Source organism: Natator depressus, chromosome 6 (assembly GCF_965152275.1).
Source record: "Natator depressus isolate rNatDep1 chromosome 6, rNatDep2.hap1, whole genome shotgun sequence".
NCBI lineage: Eukaryota > Metazoa > Chordata > Testudines > Cheloniidae > Natator > Natator depressus.
Genome location: NC_134239.1, coordinates 50418085 through 50430162, shown reverse-complemented (window position 1 = coordinate 50430162; position 12078 = coordinate 50418085). Strand labels below are relative to the sequence as shown.

General features: G+C 39.7%; 1 protein-coding gene across 1 annotated transcript in view; it reads left to right on the top strand.

Annotated features, from left to right (window-relative positions):
* The window catches only part of FBXO3 (F-box protein 3), a 38719-nt gene that overhangs the window by 20261 nt on the left and 6380 nt on the right, over positions 1 to 12078 (top strand). The window contains exons 6-10 of the mRNA XM_074955250.1: positions 1928 to 1973; positions 5055 to 5139; positions 6957 to 7079; positions 7600 to 7715; positions 8886 to 9076. Coding sequence (XP_074811351.1) covers positions 1928 to 1973; positions 5055 to 5139; positions 6957 to 7079; positions 7600 to 7715; positions 8886 to 9076 — 561 coding nt within the window. The remainder of the gene's footprint in view (positions 1 to 1927; positions 1974 to 5054; positions 5140 to 6956; positions 7080 to 7599; positions 7716 to 8885; positions 9077 to 12078) is intronic.

Genomic DNA, 12078 nt, shown 5'->3' with positions numbered 1-12078 from the left:
AATTTATTCCTGCTCTAATCTATTTAATTTGGTAGAATTATGGCAGCCATGAATTTGTCCCAGTCTGTTTCAGCAAGTCACACTTTTTCATTGTTAAGCTTTGTTTTGCATGGTGGGGGACTTAGGTTTCTTTTTTAGAAAGAGCAAAACAAAGAAAAAATGGGGTATGATCTTTTTGGGAAATATATAATGCTTACTCTACAGTGAAAGAACAGAAAAACGATTTAAATCTTATTAAAGCTTTATAAAATTGTTTCAGATACTACAGTGATAGCAACACCCTAATATCAGAGTCTGGTTGCTCTCACTTGCACTGGTATAATTTCATTGATTTTCAGTGGAGTTTACTCCTCAGGGCTTGTCTACACTACCCGCCAGATCGGTGGCCAGCGATCGATCCAATGGGGTCGATTTATCATGCGATAAATCAACCACTGCGTGCTCTCCCATCGATTCCGGTACTCCACCAGAACTAGAAGCGCAAGCGGAGTCTACGGGAGAGCATCAGCTGTCGATTTATCGCAGTGAAGACACCACGATAAGTAGATCTGGGTACGCTGACTTTAGCTACGCTATTCACGTAGCTGAAGTTGTATATCTTAGATCGACCCTGCGCTGTAGCGTAGACAAGCCCTCAGTCTCATTAGTGTGTGGGGGGAATCAAGCCCTCGATTCCTGAACAGCTTTGTCTCTTTCGTGGATTAAAGTGCAAGTATAGTCAGAAAAGGGATTAAGTTCTCTCTTTAATAAGTGGATCTGCTATCTGTGTTCTATTTTATTGATAAAAATATTTTTTTTTCTACTCTAGTTAGCATTGCTGAGCCAGTGCAGCTTGTCCACTGTCACCAATAAAATTATTTACAAAATCTACAACTGGAGTTTAGTACTATCTGTGGAAAATGCACAGAGTGAACTCAGCTTGACTTCCCTATTCCAGGTTGAGTTTACAGCAGTAGCAATTATAAGTTAACTTTTAGTATATTTCTGTTACAACTTCCTACCTGGTCAGGTTGTGCATTATTTTCTAAACTGTGCATTTTAAAAACATACACCAAGGTTAAGTCTGAAACGCTCTAAAGCAAGATTAAACTATTCTTCATTATTCTCACTACTAAAATTATTGCAGTACATATTACTTGGCATCACAGTAAAACTGTAATGACAAGCAACAACAACAGATACCTTGGCTACAGTCTGAGTCTTAATTTTGAATTGGAATTAAGCTAAAACCCCTTGAAAAGCAGTTGTTGAAACTACTGACCTAATTCTAGCTGTCTAGGGCATTCAGCACAGATTCCTAAAGAAAGATGCTGGGAGCTTGGAACTCTCAAGTAACGGACTTTATTATAGAACCTTACCCTGCTGGATTCCTAGTTATTTTCCTCATGTGTAGCAATGGGAGCTCTAGTCACCTGACATTGATGGGGGGGATTGGAGAAAAATCTTGTACACCTTTGTTATGCTAAATGTCTATTTTGCCTGGACTATATTATGAGAAATTGAAGGCATTTAAATGTTAATATTTTGTTCCTCTGGAGACAATACAGACCCTTTGGTAGGAAGGAATGTAAAGATAGGAGTTCTAAAAATGAGGTGGAGTTAGTTTTCAGATTATTCTAAGGCTGTTTCTTTTTCTTTCTTTTTTTTTTTTTAAATGATGCATGAAGTCTAATTTTCCAATGTGATCACCTTAGTGGAATGTCCCCATTGTGTGTTTGAATGCTCAACTTGGCACATAGACACATGGGACAGACATTTGTGTCTTAAATAGTGATTTGAACATCTGATTGCGGGATTTGGATGCTCTGTTGAAGAAGCTAGATTTGGGCCTAGATAATACTAGAAAAATATCCAGGTATTTAGGATGTCAAGAAAAAACATCAGTCTGCTTTTCAGTATACACATTTAATATTTGTTCCTTTTCTAGGATCAGATGGCCCGTAATCCATCTGCTATTGATATGTTCATTACAGGTAAGAGCATGTTGAGGGGTGTGTGTGTGTGTGGTGGTGGGGGGATTCGTGCAAAAAAACCTCGTTTATAGATGCCAGTATATCTAACCATTTCATTCTGTCTTAAGTTGCATATATTAATAAATAATATACATATGCTGTGAGCTGGTTAGTACGTGTGCAGAACATTTTGACCTTCACAGAGTAAGCACTAAACTTGTACATGTATTCTTACGCCTAAGAAACCTATAACCAGTATTGAAACTTGAACAATTAACTGAAATAAGTTCTAAAACAGTTTTATTTCTCTATTAATGCTTGTTACTCCTCTGTTTTTGAGTTATTCAACACACTGGTCAGTCTGACAAAATATATGGTCACCTTTAGGGTAACCATCAGAGGAGCTGTTGGAGACAGGTGGTTCAAAAACTCCATGAACTGTAGCCTGGGAGAAGGATTTTTTAGTAGCCTTTGCAACCATATCGCAGGTTGCAGGATATATTGTGCCTCCCAGTGAAACATTCTTCTAAATGTAACCATACCTGAAAAGGAAAATGTTCCTGGATTTTTCAGGTTCTCTCTCTAACTGCATTGTTCAAAGCATAAAGGAGGAGAGAGGAAGATTTCAGAGTCATTACTTGATGACTATAGAATCCTTGTGATGTTACGTTGACATGGGCTGGGACTGTCGTAGGAAGTTTCTCTCATCTTCCCCCCCACACCTCCCTTTTCTACTGAAGGCTGTTGGTAGGGCCTTACCAAATTCGTGGCCATGAAAAATGCGTCACGGACTGTGAAATCTGGTCTCCCCTGTGAAATCTGCTCTTTTGTGTACTTTTATCCTCCTATACAGATTTCACAGGGGAGACCAGCGTTTCTCAAACTACAGGTCCTGACCCAAAAGGGAGTTGGGGGGATGTCACAAGGTTATTATAGGGGGATTGTGGTATTGCCACCCTTACTTCTGCACTGCCTTCAGAGTTGGATGGCCGGAGAGCAGAAGCTGCTGGTCAGGCGTCCAGCTCTGAAGACAGTGCCCCAGCAGCAGCAGCACAGAAGTAAGGGTGGCAATACTATACCATGCCATCCTTACTTCTGCACTGCTGCTGGCAGCAGTTCTGCCTTCACAGCTGGGCCCCCATGAATCATGAAATTTACAATTTAAAAAAAACCCTATGATCATGAAATTGACCAAAATGGACCGTGAATTTGATAGGGCTAGATATTGGCTATGGAAGCCTTCAACTAACTGAACTGCTTTCCTGTTTAGTGAAAACAGTGCCTTAATTTAGACTTCCATTAATATGCATAATCTGTGCTAACCTGCATCACAGGTTGTTTCTATTGCAACACCAATGATGAGTAACAGCCCCACTGGGCCATGCTATAATGCTTTCACTTGTGGGTAAAAGTAGGAGAGAGAAACACTTACTAAGACTTTCTAGTCCTGCAATTTTGGACTTGCAGTGGCTGTGTATTGGAAAATCCGTCGCTTATTCCATCCCAGAGGTAGCTGTATTGCAGTGCTGGGTGATGAAATCACTGTCTTCTTCCTCACAAGAGTGTTGAGGTTTACTGTCTCGTGCTTTGAAATCTTCAGATGAAAGGTGTTGTAGAAGTTCAAAGTACTATTCTAATTATTTGCAATTTGTGAGGGAGATTTGTTTTAGATAGTGACTGCGGTGATCTAGTGTTAATTATTACTTTGGGTTGGCCTTGTCCTTATGGAAACAATGACTTCCAGTTGTGTGGACGAGTATGCTGGCACAACACATTCCATGTAGATGAGAAGATTAATCTAAGTATTTCCTACTTTAATCTAAAAACCAAGTGTTCAAACTGCAGAGTGAATCAGTATAGTCAGTGTGCACCCCAAACTCTAGCATTTCAAGGCCAAGACAAAATGTTGAAGATGATTGGGTGGGTGATAGAAGAAGGAAAATGGAGAAGAGAAATTATTGGAGACTACTAAGCAACAGAGGAGCCCCAAAGATGGCAGGACAGTACAAATAATTAAATGGCTTTTTAGGGCAAAATTAGGAACAAGAGATGAGTAAATTATGTTAATTATTGCTTTGTGCCATAGCAACCCTGTGTAGCTTTGGAGAAATAGAATATTATTAAATCATTAACTTAAAAATAAACATTTCACATCAATAATATAAACCAAAATTTAAAGAACTATTGATCTTCCATTACTAAAACCCATAATATGTTCCTTGAATTAATTGAATTACCTATAGCTTATTTCACTTATAGAGGATAATGTCTTGTCTTTGAGGACTTTGTTCATTAAAGGGACTTTGTCAAGGTTGAGTCTGGCCAATAATGTATTTTCTACTGATCCTGATAAATCCAGCTGCTCTCAAAGTGATGACTGCAGGTTTTTGAAAATCTCAGTTTCTATATTGGGTGACCTATAAATCCAGAGCTCTGAGCTTGTGCTGGTAACAGTTGTGCATGTTGCACATGCTTCCACCCTACTTTCCAGCTTTGTTCTTGGGAGTACAGAAACTCACAAAATTTTCTAGATTTCTTAGAAATTTTAATACCTTACCTATATATATGTGCAGATACCTACAAAACAAAACCAAGCTTGTAGGTCCAGTAATAGACCTACCAGCTTTAGCTAATAGTATATTGGATTAAGTGTGGAGTATAGTGCCTACGAAATAGGTATAGTAATTACATTACTTGTAAAGCCAACATCACCTCCTTAAATCATAGCAGTACTAGTAAAGGTCTAAAAGGCAGTTGAAGTATAAAAGCATCCAGAATTGGGCGAGGTACTTCACAATGTAAATAGAAAGCCATGGTTCCTGGCCTGAAGAGTATACAGTCTCATTTTAGCTGTGACACAGTGAGTGGAGGATGACAAGCAAACCATTTAAGCCACAATTAGGTTCCCAGCAAAAGCAGAGTTCAGTGTTTTGAATAGAGCAGGATGAGGAATGAGTTACTCAGCTACAGAGGTCTGGGAATTTGTTTATATTAAGGCCTACTAGCTTTTATATTGCCTATGTTAAAAAGAAAGTTAATATTTTAACTGGCTTAATTATAAGAGTACCAGCTCTTGTAAAACTTTCCCTCTTTGGCATCTAGGTACTTCTTATTTGGAATGGTTCACATCTTATGTAAACAATGTCGTAACAGGTGGCTATCCCATCATCAGGGACCAGATTTTCAGGTATCGTGACTTTGATCTGTAGTGCAGCATAATTACAAGGCAGAGAAAATCAATCTTTTCTTTAAATGCTGATTATTTTTTTTCCAGACAGCTGGGTGTGGATGTGTGGCGTGAGGGTTAATGGGTGGGGATGGAGAAAGAGAGAGAGAGCTGCAGAATCAAAAGGCTTAAACTAATCCTGTTTTGTTACCAGGAATATTAGAACTAGTAGCATCACACTGAAGGGACTGTAATTAATACCAGCTCTAACCCATCCGCCTGCCTAGAACTTGAGGTGCAAAATGAGAGGGCTAGTGAGAAAGATGCAGCTGCAGATCGTATAGGAGTTTATTGAAGAGCAGTTCTGCATAGCTCAAAAGCTTGTCTCCCACCAACAGAAGTTGGTCCCATAAGATATTACCTCACTCACCTTGTCTCTAATATCCTGAGGCCAAAACAGCTACAACAAAACTGGTAAACAAATGACATTTGCTATTTTAAATAAGGGATTCTTTCATTGATATGGTCTATCTACCATTCATTTAAATATTGTATTGAATATATGTATTATGATACTCTAAACAAACAAGATTTGGAGATGGATTTACCTTGAAGCTCCAAGTGCACTTCTCTAGATGTTTTTGTTTTTATCCTGGTTGTGTATAACAGTAGTTCTCAACCAGGGGTATGCATAAGGGGGTACGTCAACTCATCTAGATATTTGCCTAGTTTTACCACAGGCTACATAAAAAACACTAGCAGTCAGTACAGACTAAATTTCATATGGATAATGACTTGTTTATAGTGCTCTATATCAGAGGTTCCGGAAGTGTGGGGCACACCCCCCCCAGGGGGCTGTGGAGAAAGGTCTGGGGGTGGAGGGTGCATGATGGGACCTGGGCCAGCCTCCACAGGGGTGGGGAGGGAGCGCCACTTAGTCCCTCCCTGCCCCCCACTGTGTTCCAGTCATGCCCCCACCAGTGTCTCCGACTCCTGGCGATGGCCCCATCCTTGGCACGGTTCCGCTCCTGCCCCCCCCCCCCCCACCACACACACACTTTGGCCCCTGACCACAGCCCCACTCCTGGCCACGGCCCCACCCCCAGCTGTGTCCCCAGCCTTGGCCCCCTTACCTCTGTCGGTGGCCCCCCGCCCTCCACGGAGTCACAGTCTGGCTCCTGGAGCGGGGCAGAGGGCGGGCGTGCACATGGTTGGGGGTAAAAGGGGGTGTGTATATTATGTACTATACACTGAAATGTAAGTACAATATTTATATTCTAATTGATTTATTTTATAATTATATGGTAAAAATGAAAAAGTAATAATTTTTTGTTTTCAGTAATAGTGCGCTGTGACGCTTTTTTGTATTTCTAAGTGAGGTGAAACTTGGGGGTATGTAAGACAAATCAGACTCTTGAAAGGGGTACTGTAGTCTCGAAAGGTTGAAAGCCACTGGTGTATAATAGCTCCTTTTAAGATTAATGGGATGCTGTAAGAACTAAATTTTGTATCTCCAAAATAGATTTGTACACAACCGAATATGAAGCATTGCATGAAGACATTTCTAAAGTCTGCCTTCATAGTTTAAGGCAAGCATTGCACTGTTGTACTAGTGCATTCACAAAGACTAAAGAATGTCTAGTTTCATTTAGGGCTAATAGTCACACACAATAACTATTTTTTTTTCATTTTGGGTTTAATTATCCAAATACTATTAGTATAGCATGTGGAAACTTATTCTTCAAAAATATCCTTTTAGCATCTGTATTGAACCCATGGAATTGGGTTACATCATAATAAAGAGTTGGAAATTTCTTTTGTATGTTTCTGTTGCACAGGTATGTTCATGATAAGGAGTGTGTGGCCACAACAGGAGATATTACTGTTTCAGTCTCCACGTCTTTTCTACCTGAACTCAGTTCTGTACATCCACCTCATTACTTCTTCACTTACAGAATCAGGTGAGAATAGCAAATGGGCTGTCTTTCCTGATAACAGGAGAGTCTTCTTTCTGGAGTTCAAGCCTCATGACTGTTGCATGTGTATGCACAGTACTCAGAAGTATGGTGAAATTTAGGTATCGTATACATATGGAGCTTGGTGTACAGCATGCAATATAATTATTTTAATATCATTTTAAATAAAACGACTATTTGACTGTTTTAAAACTTGGAATGGGTCATCTTGTACTTCATTGAGGAGTTTCTTTTCACTAACCATATATAGCACATATCACTTTGCAAACGTGAAACATTTGTCACAATATTTGTCATGAGTTAAGGAGAGGTAGGTAATTAAGAGGAATAATAAAGCTGGGATTAGTACTCTGGTGTTCCTTCTTGTATCTGTATACAGGTCATTAGAACATACCACTTTCTCTAAGCAGTAGGGAGTATAGAAATAGTATTTTAAATATTTTATAGTGGTTTTTAGACAAGTAATTCATTTCTATGCAAAAAATATATTTGATTTGGCTCATAGAATTGAGATGTCCAAAGATGCTCTCCCTGAAAAGGCTTGTCAGTTGGACAGTCGGTACTGGAGAATAACCAATGCCAAAGGTGATGTAGAAGAAGTTCAGGGTCCTGGAGTTGTTGGTATGTAAACTGAGAGTTTGAGTTTCATTTTTGCATTCAGAGCATTCCAGTGATTAATGTGAAAATTCTGTAACTTCTGGCGGAGCCATTCGTAGTAATGATGCAAGATGGTGGCTATTCTCTTCTTTTAGCAAACATGCATTCTGTTCCACTGTCTCATATTGCATTGTGTGTAAGTGAAAGTTAAACATTCACTTCAATTTTAAAGGATCTTAAGGAATATAATTTTTGGTTAACTATTTTAAATAGTTGGGCAAATTTGTATATTAATATACAGTAGTTAATATTAGTATAAGTAGTCAAACCATTTGAAGATTTTTTAATTACTTAGATTGTAAGCTCTTTGGGACTGGAATTGTCTTTTTGTACAGCACCTAGCACATTGGGGTCCTGGTCCATGAGTGGGGCTCCTAAGTACTTTGATAATACAAATAAATATTAATAATCCTGAAGTCTCTAATGCCATCTGTTTTTATCTATGTATTAGGGTTAACAGCATAAGTGCATGTCAGAAGACTTAAGTGTTTTGGTTTTTTTTGTATTTAGAAATGATTTGTAGCAATAATTCGGGGTTTTTTTTTGTTTTTTTTAAAGACCCCCCCCCCCCCCCCCCCGCCACACACAGACACACACACATGTTGTTGTTTGGGCATTCTTGTCCTTTGAACTTGTTATAGTGACTCCTGTTCAGCAAGTTAGGCACTTCTGATTTAGTGAACAATATTCTCTAAAAAACTGCTATTCACTTGTGACTGAAAGTGATGCAAAGATAACTAGTCACTAGAATGACATGCATCCGACGAAGTGGGTATTCACCCACGAAAGCTTGTGTTCCAGTACCTCTGTTAGTCTATAAGGTGCCACAGGACTCTTTGCTGCTTTTACAGATCCAGACTAACACGGCTACTCCTCTGATACTAGTCACTAGAATGTTCATTAAAACAGGAATTGTTACAACAAGCTTACCTCTTTTTTTTTTTTTCCCCCCTTTTATTCGTATAGTACAGTTACAGAAGCACTTAAACTTTTGTTACTAGCTGTGTATTCCAGCAGAACTCTAGCTGAACTTAATGTCTATAGAAATTAACTATATTGCAAGAGGAAAGTATACACTATTTATACTTAAATTCAAAACTCCCAATGGTTCTATGTTGTTTTTTGTATCTGCAGGAGAATTTCCAATAATCAGCCCAGGTCGAGTTTACGAATATACCAGCTGTACTACCTTCTCCACTACTTCAGGATACATGGAAGGATACTATACCTTCCATTGTCTCTACTATAAGGACAAGTTCTTTAACGTCATAATTCCCAGATTTCATATGGTATGCCCAACATTCAAGGTGTCTACAGCACGCATGGTAAGCTGAGATACAGTTGGTATTGTCATTTGTGCTCGGCTTTTATCCCTAACCTTTTTGCAGAAAACATGAATGAAATTAGCTCTAATAGAATAGTATAATATACGTTCTCTAGATAAAGGTCTTACCAGACTCCATAATCATGACACTTTTTCCAGTTTTATAATTTTATTTTATTTCTTAGTAGTATAATATATACAATTCCCTACAAGAGGGAAGGACAAGAACAACAATTACAAAATCTGGAGATAGATCTAGAGAGAGACGTCTCTCCCCCCTGCCTCCCACTGAAATCCTGTCCCCTAATTTGAATTCCTCTGAGTTCTTTGGGGTGATTGTGTAGCCAAGAGAATATAACAAAATAGATTAACTGAATCTAACTATCATTTATGATTAAATGTTAATGTCGCCTCATGCTTGGATTACTGCGTACACTCCATGTGGGGCTTTACTTAGTCAATCCAAAAATTTGAGTGGAGTAGTGGTCTGTCTGTTAAGCATGTGCTTGTTAGGTGCAGCATATGTCACTGGAGTTATAATTTGCATTTTGAATCAAAGATGGCTTGAAGCTAAAATGTTTAATTTTTATCCATGAATCCCTTAATGGGTTGGGTCCTTTCTGTTTGATGGGCCACCTTTCCCCCTCCACTCTATTACAGTTTCAGTGGATGGAGATGCTGAACTTCAATCATCTTGACAATGAGAGTAGACTAGTAATTCGTCCATGAGGGGTCTGCTATTCTGAAATGGCTTCTACCTGCGCGTTCTAGCCCAGGGGTCTGAAATAGCTCATGTCTGTGGACTTTCGGGGCATGCTTCCAGGCACATCCATTTATGCAGGCTATTGCAGTGTTGGGCTTTGGAGGGAGAACAGAGTTGTTGTTCTGCAGGTGACTTAGATTTATGTTTTTGTAACTTGTGACATTGGCACCTTTGTAACTGTGAAATTGGATGGATACACCCTTATTTATAAATCTAAATTGTTACATATTTGAGCTCTTTCTGTCTTGGTGTGACCTGATTGTAATTTGCTGCCTTCTACATCAGAAGAATGTCTCTGCTTTTCTCGATAGGAGAGAAGTTTCCATACGTGTGCTAAACAGGCCTTTTAAGCTGATTGATTTTAAGGTCAAAAGGGACCTTAATGTTCATCTAGTCTACCCTGCACAACGTAGGCCATGGAATTTCACCCAGTAACTCCTGCATCAACTCCAAAAATTCAACAGAACAGCAATTTATTAAATGATTATCTATTTTTAAGGTTTGGAAGCAGCTGGTGAATCTGGGCAGTTTTGTTAGCTTGTTTTGACGTAAGTGTAAATTGACTTGATAAAATTTGTAAACTGTTCTATGCCTAGGTAGTTCAGATGGAATTTAGGGTGTTTAATGTTTTTCAAGCCCTGTAGTTAAACACTCAAAGGAAGCAGAAGGCCTTGCAAAATGCAGAGCAGCAAAACAAAACTGGATTGACAAATAAGCAAAAAGAGCCCAGAGTCAACCGATTCCGTAAGAGGGGAAATGAAGCTGCTAATTACACTGGCATCCACGGGCAGGGCAATGCTAAAGAGGAATATGGGCGCTCAAGTGATGTGATTAGGAAATTACATTTTTAAAAAGATATTTTGGGAAACTAGCACTGGTTTAGGCTGGTAACAGTGAATGCAAACTGCCAACACAGGTCACACTTGTAACAGATATATTGCTTTTTCCCCCCTCTTTCCTTTGGTTCCCTTTATTTAAACCTAGACCTCTCTTCTGTTCCACAGGTTGCAGAAATCACTTGCATTTGATTTGGTAATTCTATTACTCTGCCTCTGATACAGATGCTTAGCAGAGGATTATTGTATATTAAAGTTGAGCGGTACTTTGATATTTTAGCGTATTGACTCAAATTCAGACCTAGTGGCTTAAATTCTGCTCTGTTACATACTTGTAAATCTGAAAGAACTAATTGAATTCAATAGTTAGTGAAGAGCTGGGATTTTTATTGGCCCACAGCTGGGAAGATTTTACAGTATTAGTGCCAGTAAAACCCAGATTTAGTTTTTTGTTCTTGTTTTTAATGCAAAGCTATTTATTTAAAAGAATTTCAGACAGTCGTCAAAGGTTATACCATGCTATTTTTTAATAAGCCTTAATTTTTCAAGCATAAACCCTTAGTAACTATGTTGGCCCTACACAGTATCCTGGGGCAGGTCTTCACTACAGCTGGGATCGACGTTCTGAGGGTATGTCTACACTACGAAATTAGGTCGAATTTATAGAAGTCTGTTTTTTTAGAAAGTGATTTTATACAGTCGATTGTGTGTCCCCACTAAGTGCATTAAGTTGGCGGAGTGTGTCCACGGTACTGACGCTAGCATCAACTTTCGGAGCATTGCACTGTGGGTAGCTATCCTGCAGTCTCCACTGCCCATTGGAATTCTGGGTTAAGCTTCCAATGCCTGATGGGGCAAAAACATTTGTCGCGGTTGGTTTTGGGTATGTGTTGTCAGTTGCCCCTCCGTCTGTGAAAGCAATGGCAGACAATTGTTTCATGCCTTTTTTTCCGTGCGGGCGCCGTACTGCTTTCAGCAGACAGTGCAATAGGTTTGCAAACTGTCGTCATCGAACGACTGCTTCCACTGCCACTCTGCTCTCCTGATGCTATGAATCCACCTCGCAGGTCCTCTATATGACCATCATCCGCCGCCGCTGCTGCTCTGCTCTCCTGGTGGTCTCGCAGGGCTGCTTCTGCTGCAACTCTGCTCGGCTGCTCTTGTCTCTCCATACCACGGCAAGCGTGCAGCCCGCTCAGCTGTTGTGTCCTGGCAGCAGATGGTCCAGTAGGTTTGCAAAACTGGTCATCCAACCACTGCTTCCCCTGCAACTCTGCTCTCCTGCAGACACCATACCACGGCAAACGTGGAGCCCGCTCAGATCACCGCGGCAGTTATGAGCTTTGTAAACACCTCGCGCATTAGCATGCAGTATATGCAGAACCAAAATCCACAAAAGCAGGC